The 20212-nt window shown below is 44.2% G+C and overlaps 3 protein-coding genes across 3 annotated transcripts; 2 read left to right on the forward strand and 1 right to left on the reverse strand.

Moving 5' to 3' along the window:
- Positions 1-2131: 2131 nt before the first annotated feature.
- LOC126605666 (uncharacterized) lies at positions 2132-2845 on the forward strand. Its single transcript, XM_050273085.1, has one exon. It carries the CDS (start codon positions 2132-2134, stop codon positions 2843-2845), a length of 714 nt encoding a protein of 237 aa, XP_050129042.1.
- Positions 2846-4222: 1377 nt separating this feature from the next.
- On the forward strand, positions 4223-9052 carry LOC126605664 (uncharacterized). The gene is made up of 2 exons (XM_050273082.1): positions 4223-4792; positions 8872-9052. Exons 1-2 carry the CDS (start codon positions 4286-4288, stop codon positions 9016-9018), a joined length of 654 nt encoding a protein of 217 aa, XP_050129039.1. The 5' UTR covers positions 4223-4285; the 3' UTR covers positions 9019-9052.
- An 8911-nt stretch (positions 9053-17963) lies between these two features.
- On the reverse strand, positions 17964-20084 carry LOC126606060 (cytochrome P450 81Q32-like). The gene is given in 4 exon segments (XM_050273529.1): positions 17964-18689; positions 19142-19230; positions 19233-19746; positions 19748-20084. Coding segments are annotated over 4 exon segments (1500 nt in total). The 5' UTR covers positions 20033-20084; the 3' UTR covers positions 17964-18077.
- Between the last annotated feature and the right edge of the window lie 128 nt (positions 20085-20212).

The following is a 20212-nucleotide window of genomic DNA, read 5'->3' on the forward strand; positions in this document are numbered from 1 at the left end:
TCAAATCGAACAAGAACCTGACAACCAAAATGCAGATAGGACATAGACTTCCTGTTGTGCTTTGGCCTGTTATCTCACCAACTTATAAACCCACAGTTGAACAATTTAAAATACAAGAAATAAAGACACCAAGAGAATTACGAGGTTCGGCAAAAACCTGCCTACGTCATCGGAGAGATATTGCTCTTCACTATGAGAATAACTAGTACAAAACATACATGAGTTAAATTGACATAACCCAAACCCCAATCTCATGTACACTCACAGAATTTTTCCAAGAGCCTCACTATCCCCAAGAGTTTCTCACTCTCACTCTATTTTCTTTTCCCTCTGTGTTTTCCGGATGCACACCCTTTTTTCTTCACACTCGGCAAGCATTTATATAAAATGCAAGCAATTCCTTGCATTTAAATAAAGGCCATCATTATCATCCCCCTGCTTTGCCTTTAATCAAATCACAATGCCACCTTCACGTGAAAAAAGCTAAATGGGAAAACATGAAAAGAAAACCTAGCCTATAAAGTAGACTTTTTTCATGCATAGAAAGCATACATATTTACGTGCAAACAAACACAAAGACAACACTTTGCTACAGCCATTTCCTTGTAGCACATAAAGCTAAACTATCAAAATTGTTGCCAACTCAAACTATGAGCCAATCACAACACTTCCAAGAACCGAACCAACCACAACATTGACGTTTATGCTCTTGGGCTCTTTCATATTTGGAATTGGTGCTGATTCCTCCATTATTTCCAACATTTCCAGTCCATTTAGATAAGAATTGTTAGTGTTAGTATTTGCGTTAGGACCTATGTTGATGTTAATGAGTTCAGACTCCCCAGATTCCACCACACAATTATAATAGTAAGGCAACAGGTCGCCAAAAATGGAATTGAGTCCACCGACCTTCTTAGTGAAGTTTCCATTTGAATACAAGTTTAAAAACAATGTCGGCAATTTGGCCAACAAGGTCACAAAAGTGTGCCCGGACAAGATGTTTAGCGTTCTTGCGCACATTAAACGACCAGGTTATGTTGAACAAAGTGGATGGGTTGCTATTACGATTGTCCATTACTTTGGCAGTCTCGTAAACTAAATCTGGGGCAATAAAATCATTAGCAGCAGCAACAAAACCATCATATTCATACGCCTGGTACTTAGGCGTCTGTGAGGGTCCAACTTCCTCTGCAAGGTTTGAATTCTTCAGATAAAGATCATTAGAATCCCAGTTTCGCCATAGTGTGTCCTCACCTGGTCGGAGTTCCTGACCTCCAACATTCACCCTGTAAATTGTATGTAGAACTAAAGAGGAACTACTGGTGTAATTCTTAGGGCTGAAATTTGCAAGGGCAAGGAAGACTTCAATGGCATTTACAAATGCAAAAGACGATCCACGAGGCGTAAAGTACATCCTAAATGAGCCAGGATCAATGCCAAGAAAGAACTCCATTATCGTAGAATTGCCACTACTATTCTTAGCAGTGAAATTCTTCAACAACATGACATATTAGGAAAAGCCGAAACATAAAAAAGAGCGACAAAGAGATTACTTGAGGAAGCGGCGAAAGCCAAGAAATACGGACGTACAAAATAAGTACCGTTTTCAGTGATGTTGAACTTATAGTAGGATTCTTGCCTGAAAATTCTTGCTGTAAGGTAAAGATTCAAACTCTGCCTGTGTAAGTTTATCTTACATTGCCGGTCCCAAGCCCGGATAAATGAGGAGGGGGAGGGCGTCAGGTAGTTGACAGCCGGCACTCCATGGTTACGTCGAATCCTTATGAAAATGAATCCAGAACGAAATTGCGCTAAAGCTAGGGCGTCACCCGTAAGTGGCGCGCTGTGTGGTCCGAGCACAATGATAAGTGAGTAAGGGTCGCTGTATCTCCATCGGCACCCGGATGCAGTGTTAAATGAGCAAGGGGGCCATAGAAACTTCTTTTCGAACGACTCCACTCAAAGTTGTTTGGGAGCATATGCTCCTATCAACTTTACACGGGACACACAAAAAAAGTACTTTGATCCTACTAGACGGGGGAGGGTGAAAAAGCTAGGACAGAAGGGTAGAGTTCAAGAGAGCAGAATGCGTTTAGGAACGTAGAATATAGGAACCTTAACGGGAAAATCTATGGAAGTAGTGGAAGTTATGGTGAGGAGAAGGATAAATATTATGTGCCTACAAGAAACTAAGTGGGTTGGTCGTAAGGCAAAGGATATAGAAAACTCAGGGTTTAAACTTTGGTATTCGGGCACAAATAGAACGAGAAACGGTGTTGGCATCATCGTGGACAAGACCTTGACACAAGATGTTGTAGATGTCAATAGGGTAGGAGATAGAATCATGGCAATCAAGATTGTAATAGGACAAGAACTTATCAATGTGATTAGTGCGTACGCACCTCAAGTAGGGTTGGATACGAGTTCGAAGGAGAAATTTTGGGAAGACCTTGGAGACTTGGTGCAAGGAATTGCTCAGACGAAGAAGTTATTTATAGGAGGAGATTTAAATGGACACGTGGGCAGGGAGACAGGCAACTATGGAGGTTTTCATGGTGGCCATGGTTTTGGGGAGAGAAACGAGGATGGGGAAGCTATCTTGGATTTTTCAATGGCATATGATCTCTTCTTAGCCAACACCTTCTTTAAGAAGAGAGAAGAACATGTGATCACCTACAAGAGTGGGTCGTCAAAAACACAAATAGATTTTCTTCTAATGAGGAAAGGGGATCGTATAACTTGTAAGGATTGCAAAGTTATACCGGGAGAGAGCGTGGCTAATCAACATCGCTTGTTGGTGATGGATGTACATATCAAAAGAGTGAGGAAAAAGAACAAGACTTAGAAGTGCCCAAGGACTAGATGGTGGAATCTAAAAGAAGAAAAACAAGCCATTTTCAAAGAGAAAGTAATCACCCAGTGTGTGTGGGATAGAGAGGGGGAAGCTAGCCAAATGTGGGATTCCATGGCTAGTTGTATCCAAAAAGTAGCAAAAGAGGTATTAGGAGAGTCCAAGGGCTTTGCTCCATACCAAAAGGAATCTTGGTGGTGGAATGAGGAGGTACAAACAAAGGTGAAGGCTAAGAAGGAATGTTGTAAAGCCTTATACAAGGATAGGACCGATGAAAATGGTGAAAGGTATAGAAAAGCGAAGCAAGAGGCGAAGAAAGCTGTGAGAGAAGCTAAGTTAGCGGCTTATGACGATATGTATAAGCGACTAGATACCAAAGAAGGAGAGTTGGATATCTATAAACTAGCTAGAGCAAGGGAAAAGAAGACAAGGGACCTAAACCAATTGAGGTGCATCAAGGATGAGGATGAAAAGGTTCTTGCTACAGAGAACGCGGTCAAAGACAGATGGAGAGGTTATTTTCATAATCTTTTCAATGAAGGACATGAAAGGAGTGCTTCTTTAGGGGAGTTGAGTAACTCAGAAGAGTGTAGAAACTACTCCTTTTATCGTCGAATCCGGAAGGAAGAAGTGGTTGTAGCTTTGAAGAAGATGAAGCATAGAAAAGCAGTGGGCCCAGACGATATACCGATCGAAGTGTGGAAAGTGTTGGGAGAGACAGGTATAACATGGCTCACTGACCTTTTCAATAGGATTTTGAAAACGAAGAAGATGCCAAATGAGTGGCGAACGAGCACTTTGGTGCCTATCTACAAGAATAAGGGCGACGTACAAAATTACATGAACTATAAGGGTATTAAGCTAATGAGTCATACAATGAAGCTCTGGGAGAGAGTTATTGAGCATAGATTGAGGCAAGAGATACGGGTTTCGGACAACCAATTCAGGTTCATGCCAGGGCGCTCAACCATGGAGGCAATCTATCTCTTACGAAGATTGATGGAAAGATATAGAGATGGGAAAAAGGATTTACACATGGTCTTTATAGATTTGGAAAAAGCGTATGATAGGGTCCCAAGAGACATTCTTTGGAGGATTTTAGAGAAGAAAGGAGTACGAGTAGCATATATCGAAGCTATAAAGGATATGTATGAAGGAGCAAAGACTGCCGTAAGAACTCATGAAGGACAAACCGAAAGCTTTCCCATAACTGTAAGATTACATCAAGGCTCATCCTTAAGTCCTTACCTTTTTGCGTTGGTAATGGATGAGTTAACAGGACATATTCAAGATGATATTCCTTGGTGTATGCTTTTCGCAGACGATATAGTGTTGATAGATGAAACTCAGGAAGGGGTAAATGCAAAGCTTAACCTTTGGAGAGAAGTGTTGGAATCTAAAGGTCTTCGCCTAAGCCGATCAAAGACAGAATATATGGAGTGCAAGTTCAGTGCAAATGGAGGCCAAAACGAGTTAGGGGTGAGGATCGGAGATCAAGAAATACCAAAGAGCGACCGTTTTCGTTACCTAGGATCTATTTTGCAAAAGAACGGAGAATTAGATGGCGCTCTCAACCATAGAATACAAGCTGGAAGGATGAAGTGGAAGAGTGCATCCGGCGTGTTGTGTGACCGCCGTATGCCACTGAAGCTCAAGGGAAAATTTTATAGGACGGCAATAAGGCCGGCGATGCTGTATGGCACAGAATGTTGGGCGGTGAAGCATCAACACGTACACAAAATTGGTGTAGCGGAGATGAGGATGCTTCGTTGGATGTGTGGGCACACGAGAAATGATAAGATTAGGAATGAGGATATCTGGGGTAAAGTAGGAGTAGCCGAAATTGAAGGAAAGATGAGAGAAAATCGGTTACGGTGGTTTGGACATGTGCAAAAAAGGCCTACTGACGCTCCGATTAGAAGATGCGACTATATGACAGAGGTTCAGGGCCGAAGGGGTAGAGGAAGACCTAGGAAAACTTTGGAAGAGACTCTAAGAAAAGACTTAGAGTACTTGGATCTAACGGAAGACATGACACAGGACCGAGCATAATGGCGTTCTAAGATTCATATAGCCAACCCCACTCAGTGACTTGGATTTTCCAAGTCTCCAACCGAAAAGTTTTCCTCACTCGGGAAATTAAGGGAACACTACCTCAACCTACATGCTCCACTCACAAAGCTTCAACATACAAGCTTCAACAAAAGAAAATTTCGAAGAACTTAGCGAAGAAGGCTTTGGTGTATTTAACACAATACGTTGAAATGAAGCAAAGCTTATTTATTGATATCCCCGATAAGTTACAAATATGTACATATACATGAGTCAAAATAAACAAACAAGAGGGAGCCTTCACAAAGGTTGCTTAGGAGAAGTCTCAGCAGTCGGTAGAGCCCCAGAAAGAGAAGGCACCTGAGGGGGATCATTTGGAGCCTCGGTACTGGACAGAACCCTAGAAGGAGGAGGCATCAGAGGTTGATCATTTGGAGCTTCATTACGCGGTACAACCCCAGAAGATGAAGGCAATAAATGCCTTTGGAACAAACCCACAAACCTCTGATGATCAAGTAAAACCTGACCATCAGATTCCTTCATCTGGTCAAGCTTCATTTTCATGTTTGTAGCATAGTCATGTGCGAGCCGGTGCAACTGTTTATTCTCATGCTTGAGCCCTATAATCTCCTGTTTGAGACTCATCACTTCAGCCGCCAATGATTCAACTTGGCGGGTTCGAGCAAATAGGTGTTGGGCCATATTAGACACAGAATCTGCACACTGAACACTGAGAGCCAGAGAATCCTTAACAGCCAACTCATCAGACCGTTTGGAAAATAGTTTGTTATCTTTGGGAGTGAGAAGGTTCCTGGCCACCACCGCAGCGGTCATATCATTCTTCATCACGGAATCCCCAACGGTAAGAGGACCAGTAGGGGAGACGAATGATGGCGCCATATGTTGTCTGGAGAAGGCGTGGCTGCCTCTTCAACAAGGTTCAAGTTAAAACGACTGTCGGAGGGGCCAGACATTTTCAAAGGTGTTGAAGAGAGAAGAGGTCGGACAAATCAAGATCTTAGAAGTGCAAGAATGAAGCTTCTACTGGTGGAGATTCAAGTGTGCTTTGGAACTTAATGTCAGCCTCTATAAAAATTTGCACTCGACGAAGCTTCAAAAATCGAAGAGGCGCTTGCTCAGAAATCGAAGAGGTGTTTGCTTTCTCAAAAGCTGGGCTGCTCAGAGACCACGAGGGTCGATCTCAGAAATCGAAGAGGCGTTTGCTTTCTCAAAAGCTGGGCTGCTCACAAACCACGAAGGCCGATCTCAGAAATCGAAGAGGCGCTTGCTTTCTCAAAAGCTGGGCTGCTCAGAGACCACGAGGGCCGATCTAAGAAATCGAAGAGGCACCTACTTTTTCAGCCTTGTCAGCACCTGTCACACGCACACTCAACTTTGCGGAAATTATAGGCATTCTGTCGAAGATTTCTGGTGAAGTAGAAAGCACATGAATCTTACTGTTCAATCATCCACTTCCCACATGCAACATTAGCTCATGGGTACCACAGATAACTTTGCCAAAGTTCTCTGACAAAGTTGAGACACGTGAAGCTTGCAGCTCCCACTACATCGCTCTGACCAAGAAGGGTAAAAGAATAGCAAAGAAACAGCACTAACAAAGTTTAGACACATAAATTTTGAAGGTCTAGCTACCATATTATTACCCACAAGGGTAAAGGAACAGTACCACTGTTGGATAATTGGAAAGTTCCTGTGTGTCAACCTCTGTGCTTCGTGGCAAGGTAGACTAGCAAACATACCCAACCTTTACTCACATTCGAGAAAACACTCCCCACAAGATAACTTGCTCCAAAATCGAAGAGGCACCGCCCTCCGAATCTCGAAAGCCAGACTCCCAACATGATTACTTTCTCAAAAATCGAAGAGACACCGCTCTTCGAATCTCGAGAGCCAGACCCCCAGCAGGATTGCTTTCTCAAAAATCGAAGAGGCATCGTTCTCCGAATCTCGAAAGCCAGATCCCTGACAGGATTGCTTGTTCGAAAATCGAAGAGGCACCACTTTCCCAACTTCGAGAGCCAGATCTCCTTGGATAAAGCTTGTCTGTAATCTTCACACACAACATCAGCTTTCCAGATACCACATACCACTTTTTCAAAGTGCTTTGACAGAGTTAAAACATGTGAAGCTGGTAGCTCCCACTACCGTGCTATGACCCAGCAGGGTAAAGGAATAGCATTACTACTTGTTGTTAGGGAGACTCCTATATATGTCAACCTCCATCCCCAACGGATAGGCAGACCTGCAAAAATGCTCAACCCTTCCTCATATCTGAGAGGGCACTCCCAACGAAGCCTTTCAAAATATTCAGCTTTCTTTCCCCCTGATAATACCTCTGCAAACAAGCTATACCAGAGCAAGAATATCTCATATCATCAGGGTTAAAAGCAAGAGTATCCCATATCATGCTTTTTCCCTGTCTTTTCCTTTGGCCTTTTTCTTACCTGCAAGACAAGGAGAAAGAGAGCAATCAGTCAGCACTTGGAATCAAGCTTCCAGTCAGGAACTGACTGCCTGGAACCCCTTACCTGATTACTTACCTGGCATTGCTCTCGAGTACTCATCTTCAACATCTTATGTTTCCAGGGAAGATACCGCATCTGCCTGAGGAACAGATAGGGCAAGTGAGAAGGATACAAGGAAACATGTGGAGATAAGCGTAACAGCACACGAGCCGATACATCCACTACTCTGTTAAAAGCAAAAGTATCCCATATCAGCAGGGTCGAACGTACTCTAGATTTGATGGACTTGTTTTGTCCCTCAAATTCTTCAGTCGGCCTTATACTCCGGAGGAAACCAGAAAACCCTTCAGCCCAGTTCAAGAATAAGCTTGTGGAAAGTTACTTCTTCAAAAGAAAAAGTATCTCATATCATCTCTTCTCATTTTTCTTCTTTTTATCCTTCATGCTGCCTGCAAGATAGGGAGAATGAGAGCAATCAGCCGTAACTCGAAATCAAACTTCTGATCTGGGACTGATTGCTTGGAGCTCTGATTGCTTACCTTGTCTGTCACCTCTTTCAGCAGATCCCCTAGCTCGGCGACTTGGGGGACTCCTACTACATGGTTTGTATCGCGCTTGACCAAGCCTGAAACTACAAGTAAGCTTCAAGTGAAATTGATACATTACCTTGTGCATCTCCACCAGTTAAAGATACCACCCCTGGATGGAGGAAGAGTACTTCTAGAGAAGATGCCACATCTACCTATGAGACAGATAAGGCAAGTGAAGACGATACCACACTTCGGTACTTAGAAGTTTCGTGATTACGAGATCATTCTCCCACAATATTTCCTAATGTCATTTGTACTAAATCATTCACTTGTACTCACTAAAGGAGAGCTTGAACCTATGTACTTGTGTAAACCCTCCACAATTAATGAGAACTCCTCTATTCTGTGGACGTAGCCAATCTGGGTGAACCACGTACATCTTGTGTTTGCTTTCTTATCTCTATTCATTTATATACTTATCCACACTAATGACCGAAGCAATCTAGCGAAGATCACAAAAAGCGACCGTTTTCGCTACCTAGGATCTATCTTGCAAAAGAACGGAGAATTAGATGGAGATCTCAACCATAGAATACAAGCTGGATGGATGAAGTGGAAGAGTGCATCCGGCGTGTTGTGTGACCATCGTAGGCCACTGAAGCTCAAGGGAAAATTTTATAGGACGACAATAAGGCCAGCGATGCTGTATGGCACAGAATGTTGGGCGGTGAAGCATCAACACGTACACAAAATTGGTGTAGTGGAGATGAGGATGCTTCGTGGGATGTGTGGGCACACGAGAAAGGATAAGATTGGGAATGAGGATATCTGAGGTAAAGTAGGAGTAGCCGAAATTGAAGGAAAGATGAGAGAAAATCGGTTACGGTGGTTTGGACATGGGCAAAGAAGGCCTACTGACGTTCCGGTTCGAAGATGTGACTACGGGACAGAGGTTCAGGGCCGAAGGGGTAGAGGAAGACCTAGGAAAACTTTGGAAGAGACCTTAAGAAAAGACTTAGAGTACTTGGATCTAACGGAGGACATGACACAAAACCGAGCGCAATGGCGTTCTAGGATTCATATAGCCGACCCTACTTAGTGGGAAAAGACTTTGTTGTTGTTGTTGTTGTTGTTGTTGTAAGGTAAAGGTTCGGGTGTGATTTATGCTTTGTTCTAGTTTTAATTTCAATTTGGGAATCTAGGATTTTTGGATTTTTCTAGAGTACACCAGATGTTCATGTATGTTTATGTGCCGGACAATGTGTTTGTGACGCATTGGAAAAAAATTGTTTGAATTTCTTTGTATCTTCTTTCTTGCCTATGAGGGAGCATAATCCTTATTACAAAAATGATAGAGCTTCAGATTGTAGTATGTTGTTATTATTCTCTTAGAAAATTTATGGCTCGTGGGAATTGGGTTCATCAGAGTTTAGAGTCATGAGTGAAAAAAAATATTTAAAAAATGTGTTTATTTATTTATTTTTAATCAATATAACATTTTAAAGTAATATATTTTTTATTTTTAGCAGTTATAACCGCCAGAATACTATAATAATAACCGTCAGAAAGTAAAATAATAAAATAATCAATTTCTGTCGGTTATAACCGCCACCATTAACTTAAAAACCGCCAGAATTTGTCAAAAATATTTTTAAAAAAGGATTAAAAAATACTGTCGGTTATAACCGACAGGATATTTTTGATATCTGCCAATAAATATCCTCCAGAACTTTATGTCAGATATAACCGACATGATTTTTCTAATATTTGTCACCAATTAAATGATGTGTCAGATATAATTTATCTGACATGATGTTTCTAATATCCGCCACCATCATCCGCCACCTAAAGCTAATATTGTAGTAGTGTCAACCTAATTATTGAACCATGAGGAGAAGGACTACTACTGTGGTTGACTATGGTTTCGTCTTCTTCGCTCTCTACTGGTATGTCATTATTCTTATTTGAATTATGTGACTAAGAGCTGTTTATAGTCTTCGATCATAGGTTCTCTTAGTGCTCTCATAACGTCCATATAGAGCTTATGTCGCACTCTGATAGAGCTTTTGTAGTTTGCCTTATTGTTGTGATTTATTTGCTTGACTTTCATCTTTTTGGGGTTTAAGCATATTCTTACATACAGATTTTAACATTTGGTTGAAATACTCTAATTAATCCAATAGATGTTATGAGAGTATATCTGGTAAATATAAGCTGATATACCTACTGTGGAGCCAAAAATATTCACTAGGCGACACGTGGACTTTTGGACAAAAGAGGACAAAAATACCCTCGAGGCATACTGGGTTTCCTACACGCGAGCAGTGGAGAATCATCCATCAACCAAGTCAGGAGTACCCAAAATGGGTAACAATTCAAAACCTATTTCATTCCATATATGTTTTTACCTCATTTTTTCCTTATTCAATTAGCCATTTATTTCAAACATTCCATAACATCCTCAACCAATTAATATAATCAATATATTAAAGGCTAATTACATCACCAAATTAAGCCCAAAAATCACCCTAAAGGCCGGTTATCCCTTCTCCAAATGGAGCCGGCCATTTCCTTCTTTTTTCACCATAATTTTCCTTTTTTGTGACATTGATTAGCCAATTATACAAAAAACCACCAAAACATTCATTTTATGTTTAATAGCCAAATAAATTGGCTAATTAAACCTAAATCAAACCCAAAAAACCCTAGCCACCTCCTATCCCTGTAAATATACTCTCATTTCTCACCAAAAAGCCAATTCCAATACTCTTGCCAAAAATCCCAAAATTCTCTAAACACTATTTCTCTCTAAATTCTAACTTTGGCATCGGAGGTTCTTCGGCCAAAGCCCCCCCATTCATCGTGGGCGCGTGAGGCTTGTGGCCATAACCAAAGGTGTTATTTATTTTGTAGGTGCAATTTTGTCCAAGATCAAGGGGGAAGAAATTTGCATCCACAAATTGGTGCTTTCATTGAGAGTTGAAATCCATACTCGTAGAAGACTCTCGCACAAAAAGGTTTTTTCTTTATTTTCTAGTCCATTTGAATATTTTTCATACGTTCTTATTATTAGAATTTTTTACTTGCAAATGTTCTTTGATAAAACGTATAAGCAAAATATAATGGCTAGAAATTTAGAAAATTCCACGAGTGAAAATTCTAATGTTTAAGAAATGGGATTGCGGAGATCTGTGAGGCTAAATGCGACAATAAGTGGAGCAGCACCACCACCATCCAAGGCTCACGACACCAAGGCCACGGCCCAAGTTGTGCCATCCAAGTTTGCACGGGCCCGGGCCCAAGCCTCGCATTCGCTTGCATCACATTCTAAGCAGTCTGCTCCCGCCAAGCAACCTGCTCTCGCGGCCCAACCTGCTCCTGCCAAGCAACCTACTCTCGCGGCCCAGCCTGCTCCTGCCAAGCAGCCTGTTCTCGTGACCCAGCTTGCTCCCGACGAGCAGCCCACTCCGGTGGCCCAGCCCGCTCCCGTGGTCCAGCCTATTCCCGACGAGCAGCCCACTCCCGTGGTCCAGCCTGCTTCCGTCGAGCAGCCCATTCCCGTGGCCCAGCCTGCTTCCGTCGAGCAGCCCACTCCCGTGGCCCAGCCTGCTCCTGCCAAGTAGCCTGCTCCCGACGAGCAGCCCACTCCCGTGGCCCAACCTGCTTCAGTCGAACAGCCCACTCCCGTGGCCCAGCCTGCTCCTGCCAAGCAGCCTGCTCTCGTGGCCCAGCCTGTTCCCGACGAGCTGCCAACTCCCGTGGTCCAGCCAGCTTCCGTCGAGCAGCCCACTCTCACGGCCCAACCTGCTCCTGCCAAGCAGCCCACTCTCGTGGCCCAGCCTGCTCCCACCGAGCAGCCCACTCCCGTGGCCCAACCTGCTTCAGTCGAACAGCCTGCTCTCGTGGCCCAGCCTGCTCCTGCCAAGCAGCCTGCTCTCGTGGCCCAGCCTGCTCCCGACGAGCAGCCCACTCCCGTGGTCCAGCCTGCTTCTGTCGAGCAGCCCACTCTCACGGCCCAACCTGCTCCTGCTAAGCAGCCCACTCTCGTGGCCCAGCCTGCTCCCGACGAGCAGCCCACTCCCGTGGTCCAGCCTGCTTTCGTCGAGCAGCCCACTCTCACGGCCCAACCTGCTCCTGCCAAGCAGCCTGCTCTCGTGACCCAGCCTGCTCCCGACGAGCAGCCCACTTTCAAGGCCCAGACTACTCCCGTGGCTTTCCAAGCAGCCCAAGTCGGCCCAAGACTATCTCAACCATCTGGACCTACCATCGAGCCGGGAGCATTCTCACCACATTTTTTCGCGGATTTGACATTTCCCAACTCAAATCTCGTGCCCGGAGTCTACCACCCTTCCATTGCCCAAGGAGGCGCATTCCTTCCAAGCTCTTCCAATCCAAATGGCGAACAACACTTGTCTCGACAAGTCATAGAGTTGACGAGCGCCCTTGCACAACAGACAACCTTGGTGAATCAACTTTTGCAACGCATCGGGATCCAACGTGCCCCTGACGAGGTATCCCGAAGTAGGACAAGGGCAGACGAACATTTCCAGCAGCGTCCCGGCAAGCAGCCATTCGACTAGCCACGAGCCGAACGTTTGGGCAGTGTACATCCCCGTCTTAGAGTGCGAAAGAGCATGCACTCTCGACTAGGCCCACGGAGGAGCATACATTCACTGTTGGGGTCATACTCCGATAGTCAACATGAACAACCTTCCGGGCAAAGTGTCTATTCGCAGCTAAGCCCACAAGGAGCGTCATCCACCTCACATCAGAGTAGGCAGCACGACGAACGGAGAGAAGTAGTCACTCAATCCAGCTCAAGTTCAACCAGCAGCCTGCGAAGAACTCGCTCGCCTACTAGGAACGCACCACATGCACTGCATCCGCGGCATAGACGAGCCAAACACATGGAAGAGCAGCCTAGACCAGCAAGTCATGACTGGGGGCAGCCGAGAGCTCCGCTACCCCAACAAAGGCAAATTCAGGAAGAAGTAGAGAGACTCTTGACCAAGCGATTACATGATTTCCAACGCAACGAGGTCACCGACGAGGCACTACGACAGAACATAACCAACATAAGCAGGTCACCTTTCACGGAGGAGATCGAGCAGGCAGAGCCTCCACGCGAGTTCAGCATGCCACATTTCACATCTTTCAAAGGGGATGAAGACCCGGAGAGACACTTAAAATGTTACCAAAGTGCAATGATCCTTTATCGAAACAACGATGATCTCATGTGCAAGATATTCGCCACCACTCTACAAGGCGAGGTGCAAGATTGGTTCTACACCCTGCCGCCACAATCCATCTGGAATTTCTACGAACTTTCTTTGGTTTTCACCAAAGAATATTCATCATATCGCTCGATCAAAAAGAAGTTTCACCATTTGTTCGACGTCAAGAAGAACCCAAAGGAGTCGCTTCGCGACTATGTGAGGAGGTTCAAAGTAGAGAAAGCAAAAATAGTCGGATGCAACGACTCGATAGCTAGAGCAGCCTTCCAAAAAGGACTTCCAGCAGACCACCCGCTATTCGGAAAATTGATCATGAAAGAAGATCTAACTCTGGCAGACTATTTTGCTTTAGCAGAGAAGCATGCACTTTGGGATGAGGCTCGCCAATGCATATTCAAGGACTTGAAGAAGTACCCAACATCACCTCCCTAGAAGCAGCGGAGGACTTATTCGCATGTTTGACGGTATCTAAAGTAGCAATAAGCTCTACCATCATGCGAGAAGAGCTGGGGGCCCGACTACCTGTATTCTACAGTTACCTGTAGTCATCATCATGACGCACTATTCCGTCGAATCCAAACCGGCGACGATAAAGGCGTAGACCCTGGCAGATGCAAAGTTTTCTGACGAACGTAACAACTCGGCCCAACGATGCCCCGAAGGCAGTCGATCACACTTTAACCGTACATATTCCCTCAATGGAGATCTCTGGCATTCGCATGTCAACAGCGCATCCAACTACAAAGGCTCGCGAGCAGCCGTGGTTCGTGGCAACCGACTACTTCACCAAATAGGTGGAAGCAGAGCCCATGACGACCACGATTCAGACGGACATAGAGCGCTTCATATGGAGGAACATCATTTACTGATTTGGCATCCCTTAATCCATCGTCACCAACAACGGCCTGCAATTCATGGGCAAAGATTTGGCGAAGTTCTTCCAAAAATATGGCATCAAGCAGCATATGTCCATGCCGAGATATCCTCAAGGCAATAGGCAGGCCGAAACATACAAAAAGATGGATCTCATCTGGGAAGGTCTGTACAAGCTCAGCAGAATAGGCGGCAAGAGTAATTATACCCCCGCTACCATGAAACGATAAAAAGATCGAAAAGTAGTGGAGCGCCTACAATCTGAAGAAGTACCATGTGTGACCTCCCACTACATCAAAGCCCGAAGACTCAAGAAGCTCGACGAGCACCACCTCACAAGTCAAGGACTATCCAGTTGTTATGCAGTTCCTACCTTACAGCTAAGTTCTCATTCGTTTCACTCGTTTTTCAATGAGGAATTCAGAAGTAATCACAACTTGGCTCGGCTGCATGCTTATAACAACTGATCACTCCGGCACTTCAAAAGAAGATTGCGCCCTTCTTAGGGACCCATCGCAGGAATTGCGCCCCCCGAGGGACCAACCATGCTCTCCAGTGCAATAGGGTAAACTAATTGTTCTCCAGTGCGAGAGGGTAAACCAATTCCCCGACACCCATATGGGTCAGCTCTCCAAGACGAGAGGATAAACTTTACACTCTGAATATCCAGACGTGGATGAGCCTGGCTGCCCTAGTATAACTAGATGCACGATGGCTTGCGCCGGGATTCCTAGAAGTAGCCGCAATGGTCTTTTTCAAGGCTTAGCTAATTGAAGGATTTTGGGTCTCTTGGCCTAATCCGTGGGGAACCGGGCCCTAGAGACGGAGAGGGCACATTACGCAGTACATTCGATGGACGGCTGCCCTGGAATCCTAAAGCTACTACCGAGTGCACTAAGGTAGCCTACGGATTCCGGAAGACTGCCTACGGCTTGCCCTTCGAGCAGTAAAGTCGCGCTAGACTTATGCAACCGCACATTCTTGTGAAAGGTTAAACAAGTTAGCGCGCATATACGAAGTTTTATCCACTGCCGACATACTACGTAGTCGATAAGCTTCACCTCTGCCAAGCGTGGAACAACCTACACCAAGTCCTAAAGTGTTGTGATACTTGCTACGCAACCTACGAAATTGAAGAAAGTCAAGGTTAACAACCTAGTGGTTACGCAAACTTGTCTGCTTCTGTAAGTAAGGCATCCGGCTGCCAACCCTATGGCTAACAACTTTGCAAAGTTCTACACCAACACCTGCGGCTGCATAGGCTACGCGAGCTTGTCTGCTTATAAAAAAGTAGCATGCCTGCCACTGGTCTATCAAGTCTAAAGGTTAAGGCATGAACAAAAGAAGTGAAGATGAAGACAAACGAAGGAAAACATGTTTATAAACAACTAGCAAAGGCCGAAGGAGTTCAAGCAAAACAAGAGCTACAAGGAAAAACAAAGAAAATCCTAAAGGCTACCTAAAATACTACACTACAGCAGCTTGGACATCCCACGACTACTCGGTCGCCACACCTTCAACAGTCGTAACGCTCTTAGCAGCGGCATCATCCGGCCCTTCACCCCCGGCTGCCCCAGTCTGGGCACTAACTTCTCCAACTACTTCACCAATGGAAGCCTTAAAAATAAAAGCAAGCAAGTCTTCTGGAGAAATAGAGAAGCTCATCCACTCCCTTCTTAGCATAAGCAGCAAAACGAAGCTCAGAAATTGCAAGCTTAAAATCTTGAATCTGAGGCGAATCAATCTCAGCAGCAAAGGGAGCAGGCTTTGGCGCCACTTTAGCAGCAGAGTCCACCTTACCACTCTTCATAATAGCAAGTCTCTACAAAGGTGAACCGAACTTGGCTCCCAAAGAACGTCCTGGTACAGACTTCGGCACTGGGGGCATGATAAAACCTTTACGCTGAGCAATCTTATCCACAATTGTACTAGCCATTCTCAACATGGAAGACGCCACATGCTCAGATCTAGCAGCCTTATTTTTCTTCCCATTGGAAGAAGTCATGTCAATCACATACCTCTCGGTAGCAAGCGGACCCTCATGAGAAGCAGAAGAAGTCTTTAGTTTTTTCTTAACTGGCATCTCATGAGCAGGCGGGGAAGATCTCTTCTTTCCATCTTCATTCATAGTAAGATCCACGACAGCGATCAGACGAGCCAATGCATCCGCCTTGATCCTCTTTACCTCTTCTTTCTGGAGCAGCCCACCTTTCTTTCAGCAAAGAGGACTAAGCAGCCAACGACATTCATGGTACTTAGCAGGGGAGCTCAACCCAGCATTCCAGCAGGCAGGAGGCCTGCATGCCCAACATTCCAGCAGCCCATGAGACCCGCAATCTCCTTATTTCTCTCAATCGCCAGCCTGGCCCGAGTCAGGTCCAAGAGCCCAAAGGACATGAGCCATGCGGCTCGCCTAGCACTGCGCCCTAGCGCCACAATCCTCGACCCCAGCTGCACAAGCTGCCCTTGGCTCAAGCCAAGCCAATCTACCCAAGCAGTGGTTCCTGCCACAACATCTCCTCAACCCATGCCGAGCCAGCTCCTGGCCCCTGCTAGCCGACGTGCCGCACCACCCCGACGGCTACCCCGCAATAGCACTATCCAAGAATAAGGCAAGAAAAATTAAATTTTTCATACATTGGTGCGGCACGAAGAAGACGAAGAAAGCAACGAAAGACGGTCCTTTGCACGGGCAAGATGTAGAAGATTGCTAGAGGAGGGGGAACAAATATCCTCTAAGCTATCTCTCTCTTGTAGGATAGAATAAATCGCTCTCTAAAGTTGATTTAATAACCCACTTAAGGTGGACTTAAATAGGCTTTGAGAGAAATTTATTTCCTTTTCCTAAAAGGATCTAATTTCCTATTAAAGAGAGAATCAACATCAAAATAGGAAGCAGTCTTAAGTTTCTTAAAGCAAGAAGATCTCTACACCTGCTGCCCTTTTCTGCGAGCAGCAGGTGTAGGGGCATTTGTGGAGCCAAAAATATTCACTAGGCGACACGTGGACTTTTGGACAAAAGAGGACAAAAATACCCTCGAGGCATACCAGGTTTCCTACATGCGAGCAGTGGAGAATCGTCCATCAACCAAGTCGGGAGTACCCAAAATGGGTAACAATTCAAAACCTATTTCATTCCATATATGTTTTTACCTCATTTTTTCCTTATTCAATTAGCCATTTATTTCAAACATTCCATAACATCCTCAACCAATTAATATAATCAATATATTAAAGGCTAATTACATCACCAAATTAAGCTCAAAAATCACCCTAAAGGCCGGTTATCCCTTCTCCAAAGGGAGCCGGCCATTTCCTTCTTTTTTCACCATAATTTTCCTTTTTTGTGACATTGATTAGCCAATTATACAAAAAACCACCAAAACATTCATTTTATGTTTAATAGCCAAATAAATTGGCTAATTAAACCTAAATCAAACCCAAAAAACCCTAGCCACCTCCTATCCCTATAAATATACTCTCATTTCTCACCAAAAAGCCAATTCCAATACTCTTGCAAAATTCCCAAAATTCTCTAAACACTATTTCTCTCTAAATTCTAACTTTGGCATCGGAGGTTCTTCGGCCAAAGCCCCCCCCATTCATCGTGGGCGCGTGAGGCTTGTGGCCATAACCAAAGGTGTTATTTATTTTGTAGGTGCAATTTTGTCCAAGATCAAGGGGGAAGAAATTTGCATCCACACCTACTCTTTTGGATAAAGTGACGCTACCCCCTTGATTTTTTATTTTCCTTTTGCCTATATTTTCCTTCTCATTCTTTAATATTGTGCAGTAATCAAAACTTTTTTGTTTACTATTTAAGTAATCCTTTCAGGAATGGTTCTTCTTAAAGCACATCTAATTTGAAACTCATTTGTTTTGATTGATGTTTAGGAAATATGTTCTGGCAAAGAAAATTGTAGGATCAGCCGAAATGTTGAAAATGGAAATGGGGAATAGGAATGGTATATCAATTAAGTAGACAAAGATCATTAACTAAGTCTTGCAGCTTCCCTCTTTTGCTAATACAATACTAAATTATTTATATAATTTAAGATATAATTACTTTGTTTACAATTGAGCGTGCTTTACACATGGCCTCCAATGGCACAGCTTTAGGCATGGTGAGTCCTTTACCTTCCGTCATATCAACCTCCTCCTCACCAACTCTCCCCCACTCGAAACATTGGATCAATGACCCTAAAGTCAATCCCACCACACGTTGGGCGAGTCCTGCTCCTGGACAAGCCCTTCTTCCCGATCCAAATGGCATAAGCTTATGCGACATATCCTCACCGCTTTCGAACCTCTCAGGCTTGAAGCTTTCAGGATCGTCCCACAACTTTGGGTCCCTGTGTATGGCCCATGCATTGATCAATACTATTGTGTCACGCGGCACGTCAAATCCTCCAATAGTACAGTCTTCGGATGAAAGATGTGGAACTAGCAGTGGCGCCGCTGGGCATAATCGAAAGGTCTCAGAGACAATGCTTTGCAGGTATGGTAGTTTAGAGATATCTGGTTCTTCCACCAAGTGCTCTTGACCCAATTGAGCATCCATTTCGGCTCTAGCCTTTTTTAGCACACGCGGATGGTTAAGCAAATTCGACATAGCCCATTCTAATGTAACAGCTGATGTATCAGTACCCGCCAACAGCATAACCTGAATATTGCCCTTAAGTTAGCCACTTACTTGGCAAGGAAAAATAGAACACACACACACCCCAATGAAATGCAATATATATACCATTGAAGTGCATAACGCCATTTTGTATTTCTTTCTTATTAGCTATGATCACTATCATTCTGTAATTGTAATCCAAGATGTTCTTTTCAGAATGCTGTGATATGGTTAACAGTCACCATCTTGCAGCTTCATCTAAGTGTGACTACTGACCTAATTAAATTTAATGAGAAAGCGATAAATAGTGAATATGCATGTGGCCAGGTGTCATATTGGCAAACCGATCATCTGCTACCGTGACAAAAATCAATACGCTACCAAATATTCTACTGTGACTAATATCACTGCTGTCGCCAACTTTCACTGAGTGCCATAATAAATTCAACTTTATGATAAAAAAAAAAATTCATGAGATATCATTTTGAACTAACCAGAATAAGTCCCTTGATGATTTGATCAGTGTAATACTCAGGCTGTGACTCCTGAAGAGAAAGCAAATGATCAATCATGGTACTAGTATTCTACCCTTCTTGTTCCTGTGCTCATCGATGAGACCTTGCAAAAACGCATCGGTCATCTTAGCCAACCTCATAACCCTCTTCTCATACGCATCGCTCTCAACCCAGTTCAAAATGGGCAAAAAATCGGCTGGGTTGGCCGCCCCACTATGAGCAAAAGCCTCCTTCATAATCTGCCTAAATTGCTTCGCCTCCTCTTTGTCAACCGACGCGTCATTGCCGTAGTACCTCTTCCCCGCCACCATCGTCATTATGTTGTTAAACGTCATCTCCGAAAACATAGACTTGAGCTCGACCTTTGCAAAATGATCACGGAAGTTTTTTGAGAGTATAAGTAATAAGTGTTTGACCTCTTCCTTTCGGATGTTCGAGGATGTATTGAGTCGAGCAGTGGAGAAGATTTCGATGGCACTAATCCGGCGGAGGTTGCGCCAGTGATCGCCATATGGAGAAGCGACTACGGTGGTGTAGTTGTAGCCTATGTGCTTGCCCATGAGCAAACGAGGGCGGTTGGCTAGGGACGATGTCATTTTTGGTGAAGCATTCCTGAACTGCGGACGAGGAGGAGACTATGACCACGCGGCGTGAGCCGAACCAGAGGGAGAATATGGGGCCATGTTTTTGGGAGAGGCGGTGTAAGGTTCGGTGGACTGGGAAATTAAGGAGATGGAGGTGGCCGATGATTGGGAGGAAAGGTGGGCTTGGTGGTAGGTTATGTTGAGGTCGTTTTCTCTCGAGGAGGAATTTGAAGGTGAAGAACAGGAAGATAAGGGAGAGGGATATGTAGAACAAGTAGTCTTCCATGGTTGAAATGAGTTGGAATGAGTTGTGAAGAAGTGATATTTATAAGGGGCTTTTATTTGAATCATATGAAATACTTTATTATTTTATTGCATAATTATTGTTAAGTACAAGATAAATTTGACAATAAAAATAAGATTTATCAATAAATTCACACTCAAAAATCAAACCCTAATAAAGTAA

This window comes from Malus sylvestris, chromosome 15 (assembly GCF_916048215.2).
Source record: "Malus sylvestris chromosome 15, drMalSylv7.2, whole genome shotgun sequence".
NCBI lineage: Eukaryota > Viridiplantae > Streptophyta > Magnoliopsida > Rosales > Rosaceae > Malus > Malus sylvestris.

What these genes read in the sequence shown, in the direction of transcription:
- LOC126605666 (XM_050273085.1), top strand. Translation starts at nt 2,132, where the DNA reads ATGGAAGTAGTGGAAGTTATGGTGAGGAGAAGGATAAATATTATGTGC.
- LOC126605664 (XM_050273082.1), top strand. Translation starts at nt 4,286, where the DNA reads ATGGAGTGCAAGTTCAGTGCAAATGGAGGCCAAAACGAGTTAGGGGTG. An exon ending in GATGCGACTATATGACAGAG is followed by an intron (nt 4,793 to 8,871) that starts GTTCAGGGCCGA and finishes TACGGGACAGAG; the next exon opens with GTTCAGGGCCGAAGGGGTAG.